This window comes from Podarcis raffonei, chromosome 2, assembly GCF_027172205.1.
Source record: "Podarcis raffonei isolate rPodRaf1 chromosome 2, rPodRaf1.pri, whole genome shotgun sequence".
NCBI lineage: Eukaryota > Metazoa > Chordata > Lepidosauria > Squamata > Lacertidae > Podarcis > Podarcis raffonei.
In genome coordinates, this window is record NC_070603.1 from 58,450,526 (window position 1) to 58,472,037 (window position 21,512).

Sequence of the window (21,512 nt, forward strand, 5' to 3'; positions counted from 1 at the left end):
CTGTTTGTTCTGTCTTACAACAGATGGGGGGAAACACCTATAGGTTGTCAAGAGAAATGTAGCCATTGCGTTTTGCAAGAACACAGATGGGGATGCTAAACCATTTAGGAAAACAGACACAATTAGAGATGAAGTTTCAATGTTTTATTCAAGTTGGGTTTGCTTGTTTGTTTCATTTTAAGTGGTGTCCAGTACAGCATTTTGGGGTCTAATGCCACACAAAAAAAAGATGGAAGACTAAAGATGTAACCATTAAACTGCTAAAAAGAGAGAGAAGAAGAAGTGATAGAAACAAAGTCCATCTTGTTTAATGCAATGTCACTAGGTGATTACAGTTACAAAAGACTTCCCTGCTTATGGCTCTGTTGTACAAGCTTTTCCATAATGAGTGCAAGGGAAAGAACCACAACAGGGGGTGTGATTTTTAAGTGGTGTTGGCTGAGTCACATCAAACTTTCTACACGCCAAAGTTATACAAAGTGAACACTCTAAAGCACTCCAAGGACAAGCTGTTGGTGTAGGAAGAGAGCTGAAGGTGTAGGAGGGAGAACTAAGTAAGACTTAAACATGTGTGATGCATCTGCCTGAGCAGCCCCTTATCAGACAAATTTGAACACTCCATCACAGAATGAAAGCCTGCTAATTCAAGTGACAGGAAAAGGACCTTCCCGAGCACTTGGATGGATTGGCATTCTCATAGCATGAATTCCAAATGTTTCAACCATTTCAGGAACCATTATCTTAAGAAAAAGGTTCAAGACAAGAATCAGGCCTTCATATTAATAGCTGGTAAGTATGGCGTTCTAATAAGCAACATTCCCCCAAAGGCCTGGAACTGGAGGAAAAAAATCATCACCGGCCTTCTCTGAAAACACACACTTTGAAGCTTAGCCTTCTTTAATCAAGTTCAACATGACTGACACATGGCAATAATTGCATCCCAGACATAAAACATTGAAAAGTACACTAAATTCGGAAGGTATCTATGCTGTATAGTATTTCAGAATTAATCACCAGAAATAACGGTGGTACAATTCCTTCTTTCATGCTTCAAATTCCAGTCCTAGACCTAGTTTGTGGCCACCTGCGTTGACATTCTTCCCATCCAACAAAGCTGACAATGTCAATTTAATACCTGCATAGCAAAACAGGGAGAGAGAAAATATGAGCATTCATACTTAGGAACATAAGGGCAATGCATACAATCTGACAGCGATTTCTGCCCGGACACAGTTTCTGACTGCCGTGTTCTGGCTATGTCTGGGAAATTCTGGTCATATGGGAAGCCTATCTGAAAGATGCATGAGAACTAGACATACAATGGATATAAAGGGTTAATCAATACTTTCCTGATATAGGACAGTGGTTCCAAAACTTCAATACAACTACCAAGAAACCTCACTAAGCTATTTGCTCGTCATTCCTTGTGACGTCAGCAATAGCAACACTGTCCTTTGACTCACCCTTTTTTAGTATTTTAGATTTGATCCAAGCAAATGTCTACAATAAAGCATGATCAATTATCCATAATTCTTACATAGACTGATCAGCTTTTTCTGTCAATTTAGATTTAATGTTTTTGGCACTGTAGTGGCAATGTATCTGAGGAAGTACAGGAAAAAATATAAAAACCAGATGGAGTGGCATTCAGTCGCCTTCACAAGAATTGAAATTTAGATAAAAATAAAGCCTGAAAGAATTGATCACTAGGGTTGAAGAATAATCAGGCTTTCCACACAGCACAAGCATACAACAAAAGCACGCATGTCATTTTCTACCACAACCATTTGGACAGAAAAGGTCAGCAGAATCGAATACAATTCTATTCCATGCGTACCTGGCTTCAGAGTCTGAGTATATCCTAAACCAATCAGACTGGAATTATTCACTTTAGCCTGAAAAACAAAAGTGAAGATATCTTTCAAAGTTCTTGTTGCAGATCATAAAAAGAATTGTGGAAAACAGAAATGACAGTTTATTTGCTCACGGGAAAGAAATTGGGAATTCGGTAAGCATGTGGATGTTTATTTGAAAACACAGATCTTGTTGAGTTCAACAGGTCTCCCCCCGCCCTGCCCATCCCCGTCAGCTAAATTTGCAAAAGACTACTCATGCATTTCCTAACAAACTCTTTACTTTTGCTGAACAAAAGTTTTCTCCAGGTGATCAGTACAATATTGTGGCTTGCAGCTCAAATGGCACAAGTAGAATGAACTTAGGCTGTTGGCTTGCTGCCAGTGTAAAAGGAAAGCAAATGGAAACTTATACCGCACCCGACCCATTTATAAATTTGAACCTAAGGCTAAGCATGATGTTTTGCTGCCAGGAATCATTTTAAAAGCTCTCTGCAAGTCATCCAGTTGCCAGTCAACCTCTATACCGCAGCCAAAATATGGAAAGGCTGGCCTTGAACGGGAGAGCCCTCGCTTTCCACTCTCCATAATAGCTACTGCAGGTGTGTCATGCATTTCAACCAAGGAAATAATTAATGAAAGGGGTCGTCAGCTTCTACCACAGCTCTGATTGCCTACTGGATCCTGCTTTTCACCCTGCCCTCATGCCTCTACTGCCCGTCCCCATTGCCCTCCCCAGTGGGGCCATGTCAGGCACCTGTTCACAAGTGGAATGAGCAGGACAGAGCCACAGCCACCATATCCTGTGCTACTGAGGCTACATGTGGGGCTATAATAATTAATGATGATGATGATGATTTATTATTTATATCCCACCCATCTGGCTGGGTTTCCCCAGCCACTCTGGGTGGTTTCCAACAGAATATTAAAAACACCATAAAACATCCCCAGGAAGGAAAATGTTGAGTTTTTTTCAGGTGCAGAGATTTAAAATAAAAATTAAAAAATGTTATGATTGTCGAGCAATGAGTTGTACCCAATTAAATTTTACATGGAGTAGTGAAATTAATGGGCTTAAGTTAGCCATGTCTATTCATTTCAATGGGGCTACTCAGAGTAGAACTAACATTGGACACAACCCTATATGTCAGGCATAGGGGACATTTGGCCCTGCAAATTAATAATGATCATAATAATAATTTATTTTTTATTTATACCCTGCCCATCTGGCTGGCTTTCCCCAGCCACTCTGGGCAGCTTCCAACAAATGATTAAAAATACATTAAAACATCAGTCATTAAAAACTTCCCTAAACAGGACTGCATTCAGATGTCTTCTAAACATCAGGTTGTTGTTTATTTCTTTGACATCTGATGGGAGGGTATTCCACAGGGCGGATACCACTACCGAGAAGGCCCTCTCCTCCTTCTTGCCCAGTGGCAGACTTTGGGCTTTCAAATATCAGCAGCGCCCTGCGTGACACCAAAATTCAGTGCCATAGCACAGCACTGAGTGAAGCTACGGCAGCTGCATACACATCTCTGCCCAGCAGCAGTGAGAAGACATGTGGTGGTGGTAGTTACAGGTACTCACTATGAGTAACTAGGCAAAGTGCTAGATCTACAAAGCTGTATTGCTCAGATACAATCTGTTTTCTTGTTTCTTATCAACGAGTCCATGTTGTTAACACCCAATGTATCTGAATACAGCTGAATAACTAGGGGAAATAAATCAAGAAAGGTGACGTTAAAGGGAAAACAAATGGAAACAAAATTTGTATTAATGAGAGGTGCTGAGGTGCAAGTGTCGCTTTTCTCTCAGGGCTGCTTTCCTTGCCTGGACTTCGCTTGATACGTGAAGCAAGAGGAAGCAGTGATTACCAGGTGAAGTAGGTGACCCAGCAGATGGGTTGCTGTTGCTCTCCAGGAGGGGAAGCGAGGGCAGCAGGAAGGTCTGTGCATTGGCAGAAGTGCAGGACTGGCTCTGCTGGTGCTTTTGCACTGCACCAACCTCCCCACCACCTTGCCCTTTGCAGGAAGCAACAGAAACCCACCTGCTGGGAAGCTGGCATAGCTGTTCCACCCCACCTGCTGAGCTGCTTCTGTTAAATGGTCTTGGAGTTCAAGGAGAATTAAGCAGTCAACTTCTGTAACAGAATAAATCTCAATGAAAATGAGTGTCCACATGTTACTCACAGAGAAAGATGCATCTGGGTCAATTTGATATTTGGCAGCTATTCCAAAGCGGGTGTTGCTATTTCCAGCTGTCCAAGCAAGATTGACGGCAGTTTCCAACTTATTATTCACCTTCTGATAAATGGAACCTCCAAATTCTGTGCCATCATTCCTGTAAGAACATTTTTCATACTTTTTTGTACAGTCATTTGTGGGAAGTGTGCAAGCCTAGGCATGGTTATGTTTATGATTTGCTGCTGAATTGTTCTAATGGTTGGATGCTGTGCTTTTACTTTTTTAATGTTTATATTGTTTAGCTTTTCATCATTTGTATACCACTGTGAGATCCTACAGGCTAAGGGCAGTCTAAATTACAATCAATTGTATATGGTGCTTAAAAAAACACATGAAGGAAATATATTAACAACATCCTTTCACATTTTTTATTTCTTAAATAAACTAGTGTGAACTTAAGTCTGTCATCCATTCCAAATCATTTCTAAACCCAGATCTCCAAACCCTTCATCTGGGTTTTGAAGATCTGGATTTAGAAATGATCTGGAAGGTCCTATATATTTGAATAAATATAAATTTGGATAAGTGAAAATACAATCTTCCTCCTACCAAAGCACATAGTGATGTTTAAAGAATCCAAGTTATTGATAAAGAAACAGTACCATCTTCCTTTTCACCAACTTGATAGGCTTTTTTTTTTTCTTACAATACTTTCCAAGTTTGCAGTCTTGCCAGTACTTACACATTGGTGTGAAGCTGAAATTCGTCGGTCTTGTAACCAACAGCAAAATTGCTCTGAGTTATTCTGGACTTAGCAGTCTCAAAAGTCATTTGGTAACCAGCCAGCCAACCTTCATAGCCAAAGACAAAGGCACCACGTATTGAAGGACCAGCGATGTCAAAATCCATGTCACAGCCCAAGTTGATATGTTCCCGCTTGTATCCAGACTTGACTTTAGCATTCTTCTTCCTAAAAGGAAAACCGTGCTTTATATTATTCATTTTAAATCATGCATTCTAAAGCTATTTCCCCCTCACTGCTATGTACCAGTCCCATGCATTCTCCACAGTTGGAGGCAGAAATGTTTCTGAATATCAGTTGCTGGAAACTACAGGAGGGAAGTGCTCTTGTGCTCAGATCCTGCTTGTGGTTTTTCCAGAGGCATTTTGGTTGGCCACTTTGAGAACAGAACGCTGAACTAGATGAGTCATTGACGTGATCCAGCAGGCTTCTCTTATGTTCTTGCCACCACCAGAAACCTTTAACGGTAGCATGGAGACTGCCAACACAAATTAACCTCTTTCTCTGTATGCTGAGCCGCTTGACAGGCTATAGTCACCATGCATAAGCTATCTTAAGATGCTACCTCATCATGCACCTGGTGTCTGAAACAAGTAGGCCAATTTTTTTCAGCCTCTCCATTATTAGAGATTTTAAAGCAAAAACTGGATGGCCACCTATCATGGAAACTACAGCAACAAATTTATTACATCAGCAGGGCACTGAACTAGATGGTTTTGAGGTCCCAATTCTATGATTCTAACCAGCAATCAATCCTGTTTAGAGCTGTTGAAATAGGCACTGCACTATTTCAATACAGGGGACTAATGATCAATGCAGTAGGTTAGGAAAATTATTTGGAACATTATCTGAAGATATTGACTCAAAACTGATGACTGGCAAACATTTTACTTGCAATGCCTTTATTACAGGGCACCCTTCCACACGCTGGTTAAATTAAGGACCTACTTTTTTACCTGCTATTAATCAACCACATTTTTTCCTCTCAATTCCTTCAGCCTTATTTTAACCTGGATATTTACACTGAAGCCAAATGGAACCCTGAGATGATCCAAGACCGAAACCCCAGGTGTAACAGCTTGTGGTTCGACGTGACATGCACCCCAGGAGGGTGACTGCTACATTAATCGGCAGACATATCCCTCTTTCACATACCGGCGCCTCCATTTCAAGTTTGGAGAAGAGGCAAACCTCAGAGCCACCTCAAGAGATCACAGTTCAAGGTTCACTGAAGGCAGGTGCTATCAGTAACGCACACCAGTCCTTGTCAAGCAACACTTTCACTACTTCATTTATACAAATGGTGTCACTTAACCACATAATTAATTCAAGGGATGCTGGCCTGCCTCCATTTTCCCTGGGATTAATTGAAAGGACATGCGTATCTGACATTTGTAACTCCTGAACAGTGTGGTGTGTTTTTTAAGGAGCTTTATATGGGCAGGAACCTGCCTAATATTAGGCTAGAATATTTGCCCATCTAATCCAGAACTGATTAGACTGACTGGCAGTGGCTCATCAGAGTCTCAGGTAGCACTCTTCCCATCCGCCCTGCGGTCTTGCTTGGAAGCCACAGGGAAAACTTCCTTAGCCATTCCCCAGCTTTCTTTGCCAGGCATGTCACACACCCTCTCTTTCAACTCCCAAACTCCATCAAGGGACCCAGTTATAAAAGGAGAGCAGCATCTTTCCCCACTGGCCAGTGGCTACGCTGGGGTGTTATCCCAACATGCAGGAAACCAGGGTCCTCTGTACAGCTTTCCTTAGCACCTCTGCAGAAAACAGGGACAGGTTATCCCATCCCAATGTGAAAGATGGGGGGGGGGTCTCCTTTGTGTTAGCAAATCACTCCTCTGTTCCTGATATCTGACTGGTAAGTCACATGTCTGTGTTTACTTTCCCGAGCTGGGAAAGTCTGAGGATGGAAGTTACATCTTATCTCTTCTGTTATGTCGTGCTGTTACACTGTGTTTTTCTATGTGTGTCTGCTGCTGAAGAAGAGAGCAGACGCCATTATGATTTGTCCTGTAAATATTGCAAAATAAATCTAAGAAAGCTCACATTCATGCTTTCAGTCATCACTGCAGACTCTGCTGATTAATAGCATACACAGGATCATCTGACCTGTGTCGCTGAGTGCTCTGGGATGAAGACTTATGTCCAACCCAGGGGAGCGCAACACCGGACAATGCCCGGAGAGGCTTGTCTCATACCGGGGGCAGTGGGGGCCCCCAGGGCTTGTTACGGACACTTTGACCTCATATTGAGCTTCAGAGGTGCTCCAAGGTACCAGGTCAGGGGAGAGGTGTGGCTGGTGGTGATATTTTGATTGGTTATGAAGGTCAGTCAAAGTTTGCAGACACCTGCACCAAGGGAATGACAGGACTGAGGTTTATCACTCCCTTGTGTGGTTTCTGCTGTGCCACCAATGAGGCAGCAGGAAGGCAAGAATGGAGACAGAATGGAGGACTCCTAGCGGAAAGGATTACCTGTCACTGGAGTTCAGTCCATACAAGCATTCCTCTCAATACCCACTCACTTGGAAAGGGGAATTATGGCTCTGTGTCTTACCTGCCTTTAAGATGTGTAGCCCTCCTCACTCTGCTATCAGTAATTCAGCTGTTTTGAAAATGCAATTTCTGAAACTGGATTGCAAAGGGCCACACTTAATGCAACACTAAACACACAACATGCTGTGGCAACTTTTGTCCTTTCATTGCTAATGGCAAGTACAGGGAGACCAGTTTTCATCAGGACTGTGATGTTGGAGTGGGGAGGTGATTCTTTTCTTTGCCACTGTGGTTCTGATGAAAATCAATGTTCCCTGTGTCTTGGGTGAATAGCAGCTCTGCAGAGAGGAATTTTATTTAGCACAATGGTGAAGGAGGAAGGAGTGAAACCAATCCTTTCCTACATTCCGCAGTCCCCAAAGTGAATCACACACACCCCAATTTGAAACAAAAAAATATGCAACAACCAAGAGGTGCATTTAACACCACATCTAAATTGGGTCTTAAAATGGCTAATTCCAAAATGGACATTTTAAAATCACACCAGTAATTAAACGGATCTATTTAATTTAATAATTTTAGTAGATCTCTGATTTAGAGCTTTGTATCAGTGCTAAGGTGGATGCCACATTAACCCCTAGTGCTTTTAGCAAAGGTGCTCTGTCGTTTTACATTGTTTATTCCCATCCAGGTAAGCACAGCCAGTAAAACCTGAGTTTGTAATGATGCTGCAAAGCCAAATCTGGAGGCTATGGAGCAGATACTCAGTAATCATTCTGAGACTGAACATCCACAACTCAGGAAAGGGACACTATACATAATGAATGCGGCCCTGATTACTAGAAATGCAATGCGCTACTTTTAGCTGTGCAACATTCTGACATCAGGAGCATTTAGAAAGGATGATAAAAATGAAGACGCACACACAGAAATATTAAGTACGTATAATCTCCCAGCTGCTTAATCCTCCTGGCCCACATAACATGCAGGAAACAACCACAGCATCGAAACCTTTCATCCAACCAAAGGCATCTAGCGTTACAGCCTGCAAGAAGGGAGACCAGAAATCCAGCTGGGGCAGGGGAAGAAGAGGCGTCCCAAACAGCACAACTTAGTGGTAAAGAGTGAGACACTGTTAAGTAGCACTAAACAGACCTTGCACTGCAGGCTGTTGGAAGATGTATTTTGCATTTATAAGACCCACATGTGCATCTTAGGCCAAAATTAGCAGCAGTTATGACAACTGGCTCAAGTGAATAACTATTTTAAATAGCACCACACTTAAGTTTGCAAAAAGAAAAGACCTTCATGAAAAGGGGAGAGATGATCGGACACAAAGGATAATCACTAATGCAGCCCAGATTGGAAAGATAAAGCAAATTAAGCAGGCAACTAACAGCAACAAAAAGGTTATTCTACTGTATGAATGTACCCACTCCTTACCCAGTGTTAGGAGAGAATGAGGAGTCAAAGGTCAGCTTCAGTCCATGTGCAAGCTGAACAGAAAAAGAAATTCACCAATTGCATTTATAGTTTAAAAGGATGACTGCTTAAAGAGTTGAAAAACTGCCATCTTTCAATGTAACACTCACCTGATCTTCTAAAGTTATCTCTGTGCCTAGTGTGTTGTCTGTGTTCCACTTCTCTGTGAATGTCAAGCCATATTCTGTCCACCTGTACTTGGTTTCCAAACTTCCAGAAACTTTGGTTGTTTCTGTATTTGCTGAACCTGAGCTTGTAAATTCCTAAGGACAAAATGCAGGGTGAAAAATTGTTTTTCACAAAGTCACCTTACAGAGTTAGAAAAATATACAGGCCCCTGTTCAAGTAGACTTGTAGCTTTATTGGAAGTGTCTATTAAAATGACATGAAAAAATCATGTTTGGTCTTTCTCTACTCACCAGTCCATTTTCAGATTTTGTTTTCAAATCCAACTTTATTAAGCCAAATCCTAAGAAAATATAAATAAGCCAGAATGATGTCAGTAACCATCTGGGGCAGAGGCAAGCAGAGATTCTGATTGAACTTTCATAAAATGGAAGTCTTCTGTGCAGGAAGAAAAGCATTTAAGAAGCTACACTAATTTCTGCAGCTTGCAGAAAGTTGGGATATGATTATATTCACATAATATATTATCTAGCTACAGGACAATCAGCATAAACATAATAAACTTTTGCTGCTCTTGCAAAAAGTAAACTGAGCAGCATTTTTATATATTTCTATTGATTGGTGTGTTTTCAGTTGTATCTGTTTTAACTCGTGTTGTGAGGCAATACTGGAAGAAAGATAGGCTATAAATAAAATGAATAATGGGGAAACACATGATGAGATCCATGATTCCATGATATATTTAACAGAACACAAACAGTTTTCTTCAAAGGATCAGAAGGCAAATTGCTGAAATAAATACTCCAAAGTAAAGGCCCAAATGCACAACACCATCTTTAGTACACAAATTCAAAGGTAGCTGGGACTTGGCCCAAATTTATTCCCTTCCACAGGTTGCAGAGTAAAATGACAAGACTGATTACTCAGGCTGACAGCAGCTGGATAAAACTGTTAATTCAGTCTGGTCAAAAAAGGGACATGTCTCCCCTTGTCTCTGCCACTGAAAAACAATTTAAAAATACACAATTGCCAACGCTGCCTCCAGATATACAGTTAGATGGGCTTAGATAGGCTTTTACAAAGTGGGAGCTACATCCGAGAACTATTCTTTGCATCCCTCTGCTGCAGTTTACACCTTGAAAGACATGAGCTATACTCATGAATACATACGGACAGAGAAGTCCAGTGCATCTTTAGTCACAAGGTTTACTAAGTGAGCTAAATGATGCCCAGAAGCTAGTGCATACTGGGAAAGACCTATTCTTAGGGCACAGTTTGATCTATGTATATTGACTGTGATCTATAACACACACAACTGGCCAGAAACTGCAATTATAGTTGTGTGAAATCCTTGAAATCAACAACCCAGATAACCAGTGAAACACCACCCATTTCCTTGTGGCAATATTTACCATATCCCTTGGTGAAGATGTCTCGAGCAGATTTTCCTAGGTCAGCATAAGCAGGGGGAACAGCCATTTTCTGCCAAAAAAAGATTAAAGACATTTGAGTTATGGTTTTGTGGAGAATCCAAACTCCACGGTGCTTTGGTCATTCCAGAGGTCCAGCCACCAATTAACCAAAAAGCGGACCAATTACAGCCTTTTTCATGTTACATCACCGAGATGCCCTCTCACTGGTCACTATAAAAACAAACCCCACAATCGAGAACAGAGCTGAGTTTGCCGTGACCTTTATTTGTAATGTTGAATCACCTAAAAACATATATTGAAGAAAATTTGGACAAGAAGAAAAATCCTGGGACTTTAATTTACCTCTTGATCTTTAAAAACATGAACAGATCACAATGATCTGGACTGCCAGGTGCATGTGAAACATGTCACTCTGAATCTGCTGAGTTAAAAACAACTTCTCTCCTCTCCCCCCCACCCCAATATAGAGCTCACTATTTATGTTTTCCCATCTTCTAAATCTTTCCACAAACGAAGGAGATAGTATCATTTAAGCATTTTTATTCTCTTTTCCAGCTAGCCTTGAAGCCCAAACCATCCATCAGAAACAGATGACGAAATCAAACAAAGCCATCAAAGCTATGCAATATTGGGATCTGGATCCAGCACCTTGTTAAATGTCAATACATAAAAGTTATTCTAAAAACAATCATTCGTTAGAAACATGAACCATAGGTTAACAAATGAGGTTAACAAATCTTATAATTGTGCTCAATGAAATGACATTTTAAAGCATCTTTGCTCTTCTCCTGCAAGGTCAGTATGTTACACATAAGCAGACTTGCCTTACAATAACCAAGACAGGCCCAACTCATGAGCCCTTAAATCTTTTACTCTTCACGCAAATGAATATGCAACAGTGCCTTATGGCTTATCTGACTCATTACACATGGTGCAGGATTGTTTATTGTAGAAACTGAAGATTCCACCCTCATTTCTTAAATGGATTAGAAGATCCATTAGTATACTACTAGCTGCACACCATAGGTTAGAAGCTTTATACGAAATAATTTATTTTGCCAGTAAGCAACAGGCACTGAGGATCTATTTCATATTTCACAGACAGAATGATTTACCATAATTCCGCTAAAAAGTAGAACGCAAAGTAAGGATATGCTGAACACCAAATGGTGCGTGTCCCTAAACCCTTTTGGAGCAAGCACCACTAAGTTGTTGCTTATTTTGGCTCCAGACCAGAAGCAATTTGCTTTTACAAGAGAATTGCCAGAGCACATATGTCAGATAGGTACTTTAGCAGTTATTCACAGCCTGAAGCGCTAAGTGCAACAAGCTGTTGCATGCCAGAGTTGGATATTACTCTTAGATAAGTCAAGAGTCTCAAGAGTCTCTTCTGGCTCAACTGCTACACCAAGCAAACCTAGAAAACAAGCTACAAAGAATCTTTCTTGTCTAGTGACATAGTCAACATTCTTAGGGTACACTGATTGAGAGATACAAACCCGAGGTGATACTAACTTAACTATTCTGTGACCGTCTCCAGGGTGCTCCAAGCCTGCCACCCAACTCAGTAAACGTAAAATGGATGCTCCTCGACTAATCAGATCTTTAGCAAAATGGAAGACCCGAAGGCCAAGAATCATATATTCAGCAGCGTAACTAGCCGCTCAGGTGCCTGGTGCGGCACACGCATCCTGCAGCCAGGGGCAGGGCAAGCCGCCGATGGGGACAGGGGGGTGCTACGTGGAGCCTTTCCACCACCTCCCCTTCAGTTGTAGGGCAGCTGAGGGAGAGGCGGAGGGCAGACGCAAGCCCCAAGCAGCCGTTTCAGGCAGCGCAGAGCCTGCAGGCGCCCAAGCCACCACGTCACTCCCAGGAGAGACGCGTGGCTTGGGTACACTGCAGGCCCCGCGGTAAGTGCCAGCCCTCGCGGTGTGGCACCCAGTGCCAGCCACATTTTGTTACGTTTGTTGACTGAACTAAAAAGTTTCGTGAGCCCCATTTTTTAAAAAACTCATTTTTGTCATTTTGTCACATCCCCTCGCTGATGATACCTGGGGCAGCCCGCACCCTCCCTTCCTCCGCCACTGCATATACTCCAGAGGTCCCCAAACTAAGGCCCGTGGGACTCGTTTATCCGGCCCACGGCAACCCCTTCTGCTCGCTGCCACCACCCGCTGTTACTAGCGCTGAACGGCTGCCCACTTCCGGGTTGGAGGAGCACCGGAAATAGCTTGTGCACATGCGCAAGCATTATTTCCGGTGCACATCCGGGTCAGGGAGGCCCATGCACATGTGCACAAGCTATTTCCGGTGCTCCTCCGACCCAGAAGTGCGCCAGAAATAGCGTGTGCGCACACATATGGGCACATGCTCCCCCGCCCTGCCATGCTATCGGCGCTGGAGACACCGGCCCAAGGCGCGGTAAGTTTGCTGACCCCTGATATATTCAATATGTGTCACTATGAAAGACTAAAAGAGAGCCATGAAACGTTAACAGATCTCAAAAGCTGTTGACCTGAATATGAGCGCTAGGTCAGAGAAGGGACCTCTCAAGATTCTACAGCTGTCTGGAGTGACTAGATCTGCGTGCATCTTTCCATGTGGCAAGCACTGTCTCTGCTCCAAAACCAGATAATTCCTCTCAGAGGAGCTTGTCTTCCTAGGCCTCCTTCTCCAGTGCTGTACTTGTCCACTGCTATACTAGTGTGAGCTGGAGGAAACAATACCTGGAACAGCTCCTTGACATCCTTAATGATGTTTTCGTGGTGCTCAGATGTGACAGCTATCAGTCAGGACAACTTCTATTCCAACTGGCTACAAATCCATTCTAAAACTCCAGCAGGTAGCACTGAAGAAAGCTACGTCACCAGGATCAGCTCCGGGGGTTTTCAAGCAAGACACCACAGCACGGGAAACGTCAGCGATGGCTGTGTGATGAATCGATCATGACATGCCGGCTTAATGCAGCAGTCTAAACTATGCCTATGAAGCAGTGGGAGGTGTCTAAATCCCATCTTATGCAATTACTGAAATTAAGGAATATTAAAAGATAATCCTGCATCTAATGAGAATTGAGTTCTAAGCAACTATTAACTTCACAGGGGATCAGGTGTCTGAAACAGACAATATCACAGTGTTTTTTCTGTGGTTAACCCCGATTAAGATATGAATCATCAAGGGGAGGAAAAGTGACTTGCTTCCTCTGTGCAAGAGCTGATCAGTCGTTTTAGGTCTGCAGTAGCTCAAAGACAACCGTCAGCCTCCACAAGTTGAAAGTTCAATGAGCTTAATGAGTGGGGCTGCGGGGTCTTAACAGGGCAGCCTGTAAATGCCCCTTTATATCAGTTCTGGGATCTCAGAATGTGAACTCTGTGTGGGTCATAAGTGAAACTGCATGTCAGTGTCTGATCCCAGCCTTGAAGATGATAAAGCTATCACATGACTCAATCCCTGTTCAAGGATATCACCAAGACTGAAATAGCAGGGACAAAATGCAAGTCAGTGTTAAGCGCTCCTGACTTAGCAACACTAAACTCTGGCATCTGTTGTCCCACCTCATGATTCTGCAATTTATAGGATTATTACATTTTAAAAAGATGTTGTGGAAGCAAAGTCAGGTAGCAAGCTTTAGAAGCTAATTGTTTTAGGAAACACCACCTGGCGGGGAATAGGTTGGAGTTCCTTCATACTCAGGTTAAGAAGCCTCCCTCTAAAAGAAAAGTAAGTTTGTTCTTGTATATCCCTGGCACTGTAGATATAATAATAATAATAATAATAATAATAATAATAATAATAATAATAATTACACCTCGCCCATCTGGCTGGGTTTCCCCAGCCACTCTGAGCGGCTTCCAACAAAATATTAAAAATACAATAAAACATAAAACATTAAAAACTTCCATAAACAGGGATGCCTTCAGACATCTTCTAAAAGTCAGGTAGTTGTTTATTTCCTTGATATCTGATGGGAGGGCATTCCACAGGGTGGGCACCACTACTGAGAAGGCCCTCTACCTGGTTCTCTGTAGCCTCACTTCTCGCAGCGAGGGAACCACCAGAAGGCCCTCAGAGCTGGACCTCAGTGTCCGGGCAGAATGATGGAGGTGGAGACGCTCCTTCAGGTATACTGGGCTGAGGCCGTTTAGGGCTTTAAAGGTCAGCACCAACACTTTGGCATAAGAAAAGGTCAGCACCAACAAAACGGCATAAGAACTTTCTCTAAAAATAAATACAAGTCTTCATAGCCACAAAGGGAAGACAAGTTGAAATTGTTCTGGACCCTTGGGCATGGAACAATTCATTTTTTAAACCAAAAGGAATGATTTGCTGTCTTAAAAAAAACAAAAACTTTTCACATCTTATTTTAAGGGCACAAGAAAAGCCCTGCAGAATCAAGCCAAAAGCCCACCAAGTCCAGCATCCTGTTCTCACAGTGCACAGGTACCCACTGGAAGCCCAGAATCAGGCCCTGAGTGGAACAGCATTCTCCCAACTTGTGATTCCCAGCAACCAGCATTTGAAGGCAAAGTGCCTCTGACTAAGTGGGGGGGGGGGGGGAGATGCAGTAGCAGCACTACTGAGTGCCACATAATGCCTGTTCTGCATTTGTAAGAACTCATTTGTTCAGTGTGGCAGCACCTTCCCATTGGAACTCCCTGCCTATTGAGACCAAGCTTAGAAAGTTAAGATCATTTTAAGGTGTTTTAGTATTTTAACTTTTGTATATTTTAAAGTATAGTTGCAAATTTCTCTTGATTTAACTGTTTTATCTTTCATAAGCAGCTTTGAGGTGTTGTTGTTTCACAACCGGGTGGCGTATGAATTTTATGAAATAGATAAGAATACACTTCTCAGTCTCTGCAGTGAAAACCATAGAATCATAGAGTTGGAAGAGACCACAAGGGCCATCAAGTCCAACCCCCTGCCAAGCAGGAAACTGTATGTACATTAGGCAGTCTTAGTTCCAGCTTTGGTCAACCTCTGTCTTAGCACCCATCTCCATGCCACTTTCTGCTGATCCATCTCTCTTGCCCTTATTTAGTGCCTCTTCTGCAGCTGGTACAGAAACTGTGGGTTCTGCTTCTGCACCAGCTACAGCATGGGTAGGCAAACGAAGGTCCAGGGGCCAGATCAGGCCCAATCACCTTCTAAATCCGGCCTGCGGGCAGTCCAGGAATCAGCATGTTTTTACATGAGTAGAATATGTCCTTTTATTTAAAATGCATCTCTGGGATATTTGTGGGGCATAGGAATTTGTTCATTATTATTTTTTTCAAAATATGGTCCAGGCCCCCACAAGGTCTGAGGGACAGCGGACCGGCCCCCTGCTGAAAAAGTTTGCTGACCCCCTCACTGCTACCTGAGCCCCAGATCGCTTGCCGCCACCACACACCCCAGCCAGGTATGAGGAATGGACTTTAGACCCCCATCAAAAAAGTTAAAGAGTAACAAGTAATGTATCATTTTCACAGAGTCTAGAGACTGTGGCAGAATCCTAAGGTACCAGCAGCTACAGAATGTCAGGGCTGATCTTGACACAGTGTTTGGTACTAAGGCAATCCATCCCAATAGGAGGAGCTTGGTACAAAGAAGTTTTCAGGTTTGGTCTTAATCACATAATATTGTGCTTTTCTCCAAGTAATTCAGCTTTCCTTGCTGCATTTCATCACCTCCTTGCTGCTGGTTAGCAGTAACCCCCCCACAAACAAGATGTAGCACACAGTGTTAGAAACTCAGATATACAGTGGTACCTCGGATTACATACGCTTCAGATTACATACCTACTCTTCAGGTTACAGACTCCGCTAACCCAGAAATAGTACCTTGGGTTAAGAACTTTGCTTCAGGATGAGAACAGAAATCGTGCTCCAGTGGTGCCACGGCAGCAGGACGCCCCATTAGCTAAAGTGGTGCTTCAGGTTAAGAACAGTTTCAGGTTAAGAATAGACCTCCGGAACGAATTAAGTACTGGTACTTAACCCGAGGTACCACTGTATAAGCTAGGTGCCAAATGGCTCCTTAAACCCAGATTGCCGTCGCCAAAATGGAATGTCTAGTTGCTATTTTGGGGTAAGACAGCTCTAAAGTCTTATTTTTCAAATGATGGACTGACTGTGATTGAGTCTCAGTGAAACATCTGGCTAGTTCAGATGTCAACCTTGAGCAAGGTTAAGAGCTTTGAGAACTTAAATAAGAAAACTGACTTGATCCAGGGACAGTCACATATAAGAGGCCCATTCCAACCTTTTTTTTCTTAATGGTGACTGCTGCTGCTCAGGCTGCACAGAGAAAGCAATTTTATTCCAGAAATTCATTCCAATTGTGCAGATAAAATATAACTGATAGAATTCTACAGGATGGGGTATTAGTGTGTGAAAACAGTCCATCTTCACTTGGTTACAAGTGGTCAAAAGCCAGCTGGAAAATGTGGCTGGCGCATGGCCAATTTCAAACACTGGTAGCATGCCTTGCCACAAAGCTACTGTGAGCAAAGAATTTCTACATACTTTGAATCCTACCTTATTCTGCTTGACTTACTGTGTGAACAGGTGCAGAAAGCAATCAAACCTAAGCCCTTCAGCCCACAGAACATGAATGATATCAGCCTCAGTAAGATTTACACATTCATATTACTAAATACAAAGGTGATTCAAGAGACTAATATTTGTTCTGACTTCCTGCTCCACAGTCAAACCTCCATAAAATTCCAGCTCTATCCCACACGCAGACTTCACAGTCATACTGACTGAAGTGACATTTTGCATGGGACTTGACCACATAGAAGTGGTAGGAAAAGGCCTTGCTACTCATTTGCTGATAATGTTTTTACATAAGAACATCAGAGCCTGCTTGGTCAGGCCAAGGGTCATCTAGTCTTGCATTCTGTTCTCACAGTGGCCAATCACATGCTTATGGGAAACCAACAAGCAGGATTCAAGCACAAGTACACTCTCCCCTCCTGTGGCTCCAGGCAACTGGTTTTTAAAAGCATTACTGCCTCCAGCCACTGGGGCAGAGCATAGCTATGATGGCCAGCAGCCATTTTAGTGACTCTCAAACTAGATACATAACCAGCTGCGGAAGAAATCCTACATCTGCTAACTTGGTCCACATACTCCAGTGGTGCCCAAGCAATTATTCACACTGTATGAGGTTCTGTTCAGTCACCTGTAAATGTTTCCTATTTCAGAGGAATTTCTCCCAACTACTATAGGCTGGAATCCATACCTTTTACATAGGGAATGTCTAAAGCACAGAGATGTGGCCACCACAGAAGTCAGAGCCAAACGTATCAGACTGCAGAAGTGGAAAGTAGCCAAGTCTCCTGATGAAAGACCTCTTAGATCTTGCAGCTCACAAGCAATAATACATTATATTAAAAGAAGGGTGGAATATACATTTCAAAATATCCCACATAATTTATTGGAATGTTTTGCAGACTGAAAAGACGGATTTTGCTCCCCCTGCACCACCAACACTGATTTGTTTTATCTCTCTCTCTCTTAATCTTTTTTCCATTGTAAAAAATTGATTACCAGAACAGTCAAATCAATATATGTAGTAACTGTAAATTGTGCCTTATTTAAGTCACAGAACTTGACACATCAATGACATGAAAGGCATGGGGCAGGGAGAAAAATGGGACATTGCAGATTTAATGCTACCTGTCCGTTATCACTAACTGCATAGCTGGGAATCGAGGAGGGGGGTTCTTTCATTGTATCTTTTTAAAACATTTCAATAAACAACAAACAAAATGGACCAAATTTCTTCTTTATATATCAAGCCACTATCCCTCCCATATGTCTATATAAACACACACACACACAACCCATTCCTAACAGCGCTAGCTTTATCTTATCTCCACTGTCACCTAGGTCATGTCTATCTCATCTTTGCTACCCTCAGTCAGTATCTGACTTCTACCAATCCTCGCCTTTTGCATCTAATGTTCCTTGGTGAGAAAGTTTGCACTCAGCTCCTGCTTTCCTTAGGTGGTAAAAGGACAGTGAGTGCACAGTTCTCTGGCTCTGTGCTTTTATGTTGTGCATTTGAGGATTTTCTTTGCCTTCTCTCTAGTGATCTCCATCCTGCAATCTTGATGTACCTTTCATAGACTCATTATCAAGATCTGAATGCAGCATTGTGAGCACTCAGTTCGGACTCCACCCCCTAGCTGGACGAAGATACGGGAGGAGAACAGGAATGACAGATGCGCCCAAGTGTATCATTTCTGCAAGAAGCTCACGTTTGGAAGGAAAACACCTTCTTCTTTTGTGTTTTAAGAATTAGATTTTGTTCTTACTTTGCCTCTAGGTATCTTTTTGAATGTGTTGCTTTATTTCTGCTACAGACTTTATGAAAACTGCTGGGAAGCCTTTTAACAGGGCATCTTGGAGAAGATTTCACCAATGTTGCCCACACATGAACAGTTCTATTGAAATAATTATATAAGAAGGAAAGCACATCACTAGTATATGCCTTGCTAAAAGAGCAGAGGCATATGCAAATGGAGCAACTGAAAAACAATAGCCTCAGTGTAACTTCCCACTGAGATCAGTATCTGCTAAATGTAATATGTGAATGGCTACATGAGTCTGTTTTGCTCCTTGGACACTTGTCTGGAAAACAACACCTGTACTGGAAGCCAGAATATTTACATATGATAGTGTACATGCTTCTTTCATGCAGTAGCCTTCAATCCCTTGGATTTCCAGTCAACCTGAACCAGCTGAGGACATCTGACTTCTGCACATGTTATCACCTGCCAAATCAGGAACCTGTGGACATATGTCTCATATGTATCTGAAAGTGGATGCTATCTCTCTGCATTGCTTTTGATAAAGAATCTGTTTGCAACCCCACTAAACAAAAAACAAAAAAGGAGTAAAATGATGAAATTAGAGGTGGTAATTAGCATACAGATTTTTCCTGCCATTTTCACAGGGGAATCAAGTTGGAACAGAAGCACACATGTGCAGAAAGGATGAGGGAGTAGCAACACTGTCCAATGAACACTGTAGCCACTGGTGTGAATGAAATTTAGCATGGCATGTAAAAAAAATCACAATTCCATACTGAAGTGTGAAAGAAACATTAGTCTCACATGTACTTTTAAAAGCATGTTTAGAATTGGATGTCATGTGTCAGTTTTGCTCAATACCAAAGCACATTTTCAAAACACACATTTATGTTTTATCCCCATACATTTGGTTGTCAATGGCTTTGAATTTGTGCTAGTAGTTAATATTGTGTTTAATTCTATTACAAACAAAAAGGATTGTGACAGTATACATGGAAAGTTATAAATATCCCATGTATAATTAACTGTCTATTTGCTAGATATATGTATATCTATACTGTAGAATTCTATCTACTTAGCAGCTATATTGGCCTTATGAATGGCACTAGGATTCTGCCTAGGGCAACAAATACAATCTGCATCCAGCCATAATGGTTGCAAAAATCAGCTGCAAAAACAGGTCACATTCAGATAGCCCTTTTGAAACACATCAAAATCAATCTGAGAATGAAGGTATTTCCCATTGCAGACAGTGGAATTTGATGTAGCCATGCTCATGAATATTGAAAAACCCTTGCTATTTATTTTTAAAATGACATTCCTTTAGAATTATCTACATCCATTTGAAGACATTCAAATACACCCATCCCTTTGGGGCAAAACCTCATGACTCCATGTTCTCCGCCCATTGAACTTTTGCCTTCATCCAGCAGATATAAGAACACGCAAGGGCATTAGGGGCATTTAGAGGTCAAGGGGAAGAACCTGAAAAGAGGAAACTGGAGGGAAGCAGCACCCACTAACAGGTAGCCAGAAAAGGCTAAGACACTGTTACCTGTGGCTGCATCTAGACTTTGCCAAACCCACGTTACCGTGTCTGTGGCCTACCCCGGGGTTACACCATCTGGCCTCCCTACTACTTGGGTATGCGCTGCCCAGGAGCGCAAGGAGCATTCAGCTCGAGGCCTTTCCAGCGAGGAAGAAGAGCACATGGAGCCGGCGCGAAGCACGCTTCGCGCACAGAGGTCACCTACAGCTCGGTGCTGCTGAGCGCGGGGAGAAGGGGAGCGGCAAACCCCCCCGTCCCCGTCTTCCAGGAGCCCCCGGCGGGGATGGGCTGGCACGCAGATGGCGTTGGCTTGGAAGAAGAGGTGTCCAAGGGCCAGCCAGGCACTTCTGGGAGGGAAGGATGGAGAGGCGGAAAGAGGTCTGATGGGAAGCAGATGCGCACGAGGGAGGCCCGCGAGAGGGCTTCTGGCGCCCGCGGCGGCGAAGCGAGGCGGCCTCGTCCAGGGCTTTCCGGGGCCTGCGGCGGCGCGCCGATCAGACAGCCTTCGCGGCCTTGAAATAGAAAGGGCAAGGCGCCAGGGGTCGCGCTGGAGGGCAAGGCGATTTCTCCTCGCCATCCTCGCGACGGCCACCTCCCAGGCCTGCAGTGGCGCAAAGCCTTCTCCTTCCCCCAGCATCTCTCTCTCCGGCTGCGGCGGGCAGGGGAGCAGTAGCCGCGCCAAGGCCGCCTGCCCCGGCTCGCCTTCCCTCCCGATCCCTGCGGCGGCCCGGAGAGAGGCTGGCAAGCAGCCGCGGCGCCGCCCGTAGCGGCCGATCTGGCTGATTCCGCCTTACCGTGTCTTTGCCGTGGCCGCAGCAAGGCTTCTGGTGAGCGGCGGGAGGGGCGGCGGCGGCGGCGGAGGCGGCGTGGAACGGGGCGGATCTTGCAGGCGCCGAGGCCAGCATCGCGGGAGAGCCACGGGCAGCAGGCAGGCAGGCAGACGGACCCTCCCTGCCGAGCAGAAGGACGTGACTGCGCCGCCGTCGGACGCTGGCCGGCCGCGGATAGGCTGAGCGCCGGGGACTGGAGGGGGGATGGCAGAAGAAGCGGGGCTGGGCTTTCCGGGCGAAGGGAGCGGCTCGGCCAATGAGCCAAGGGCGGCGTCTCTCGCGTCTTAAGCCGCACGGTGGTTGCCAAGCGCGACGCTGGAGGCGGGCGCCCGCGGAGTCGCCGGATCGTTCAGCTTTAGCGCCTCGCCTTTTCTGCCCCGGCCGCTGCTGCAGTTGGAGACGGGGCGGCGAGGAGGTGGTGTTAAATGCCTCGTCT

General features: G+C 43.7%; 1 protein-coding gene across 3 annotated transcripts; it reads right to left on the bottom strand.

Annotated features, from left to right (window-relative positions):
• Positions 1–129: 129 nt before the first annotated feature.
• Positions 130–21,243, bottom strand: VDAC1 (voltage dependent anion channel 1). 3 transcript variants are annotated; one of them, XM_053376809.1, is made up of 9 exons: positions 21,041–21,243; positions 10,375–10,444; positions 9,256–9,305; positions 8,947–9,099; positions 8,798–8,850; positions 4,785–5,012; positions 4,049–4,199; positions 1,838–1,895; positions 130–1,135 (listed from the first exon to the last, which is right to left on the bottom strand). In XM_053376809.1, exons 1-9 carry the CDS (start codon positions 21,149–21,151, stop codon positions 1,044–1,046), a joined length of 966 nt encoding a protein of 321 aa, XP_053232784.1. In that variant the 5' UTR covers positions 21,152–21,243; the 3' UTR covers positions 130–1,043. The 3 variants fall into 3 exon arrangements, with proteins under 3 accessions (XP_053232784.1, XP_053232783.1, XP_053232785.1); XM_053376808.1 differs by lacking the exon at positions 21,041–21,243 and adding an exon at positions 20,452–20,471; XM_053376810.1 differs by lacking the exons at positions 8,798–8,850; positions 9,256–9,305; positions 10,375–10,444; positions 21,041–21,243 and having other exon boundaries at positions 8,947–8,967.
• Positions 21,244–21,512: the final 269 nt, after the last annotated feature.

Coding starts and splice junctions, on each gene's coding strand:
- VDAC1 (XM_053376809.1), bottom strand. CDS start 21,151: ATGCTGGCCTCGGCGCCTGCAAGATCCGCCCCGTTCCACGCCGCCTCC. Junction 9,306..10,374: donor CATCTTCACCAAGGGATATG/GTAAATATTGCC, acceptor ATATTTTCTTAG/GATTTGGCTTAATAAAGTTG. Junction 1,136..1,837: donor TACTCAGACTCTGAAGCCAG/GTACGCATGGAA, acceptor TTTGCTATGCAG/GTATTAAATTGACATTGTCA.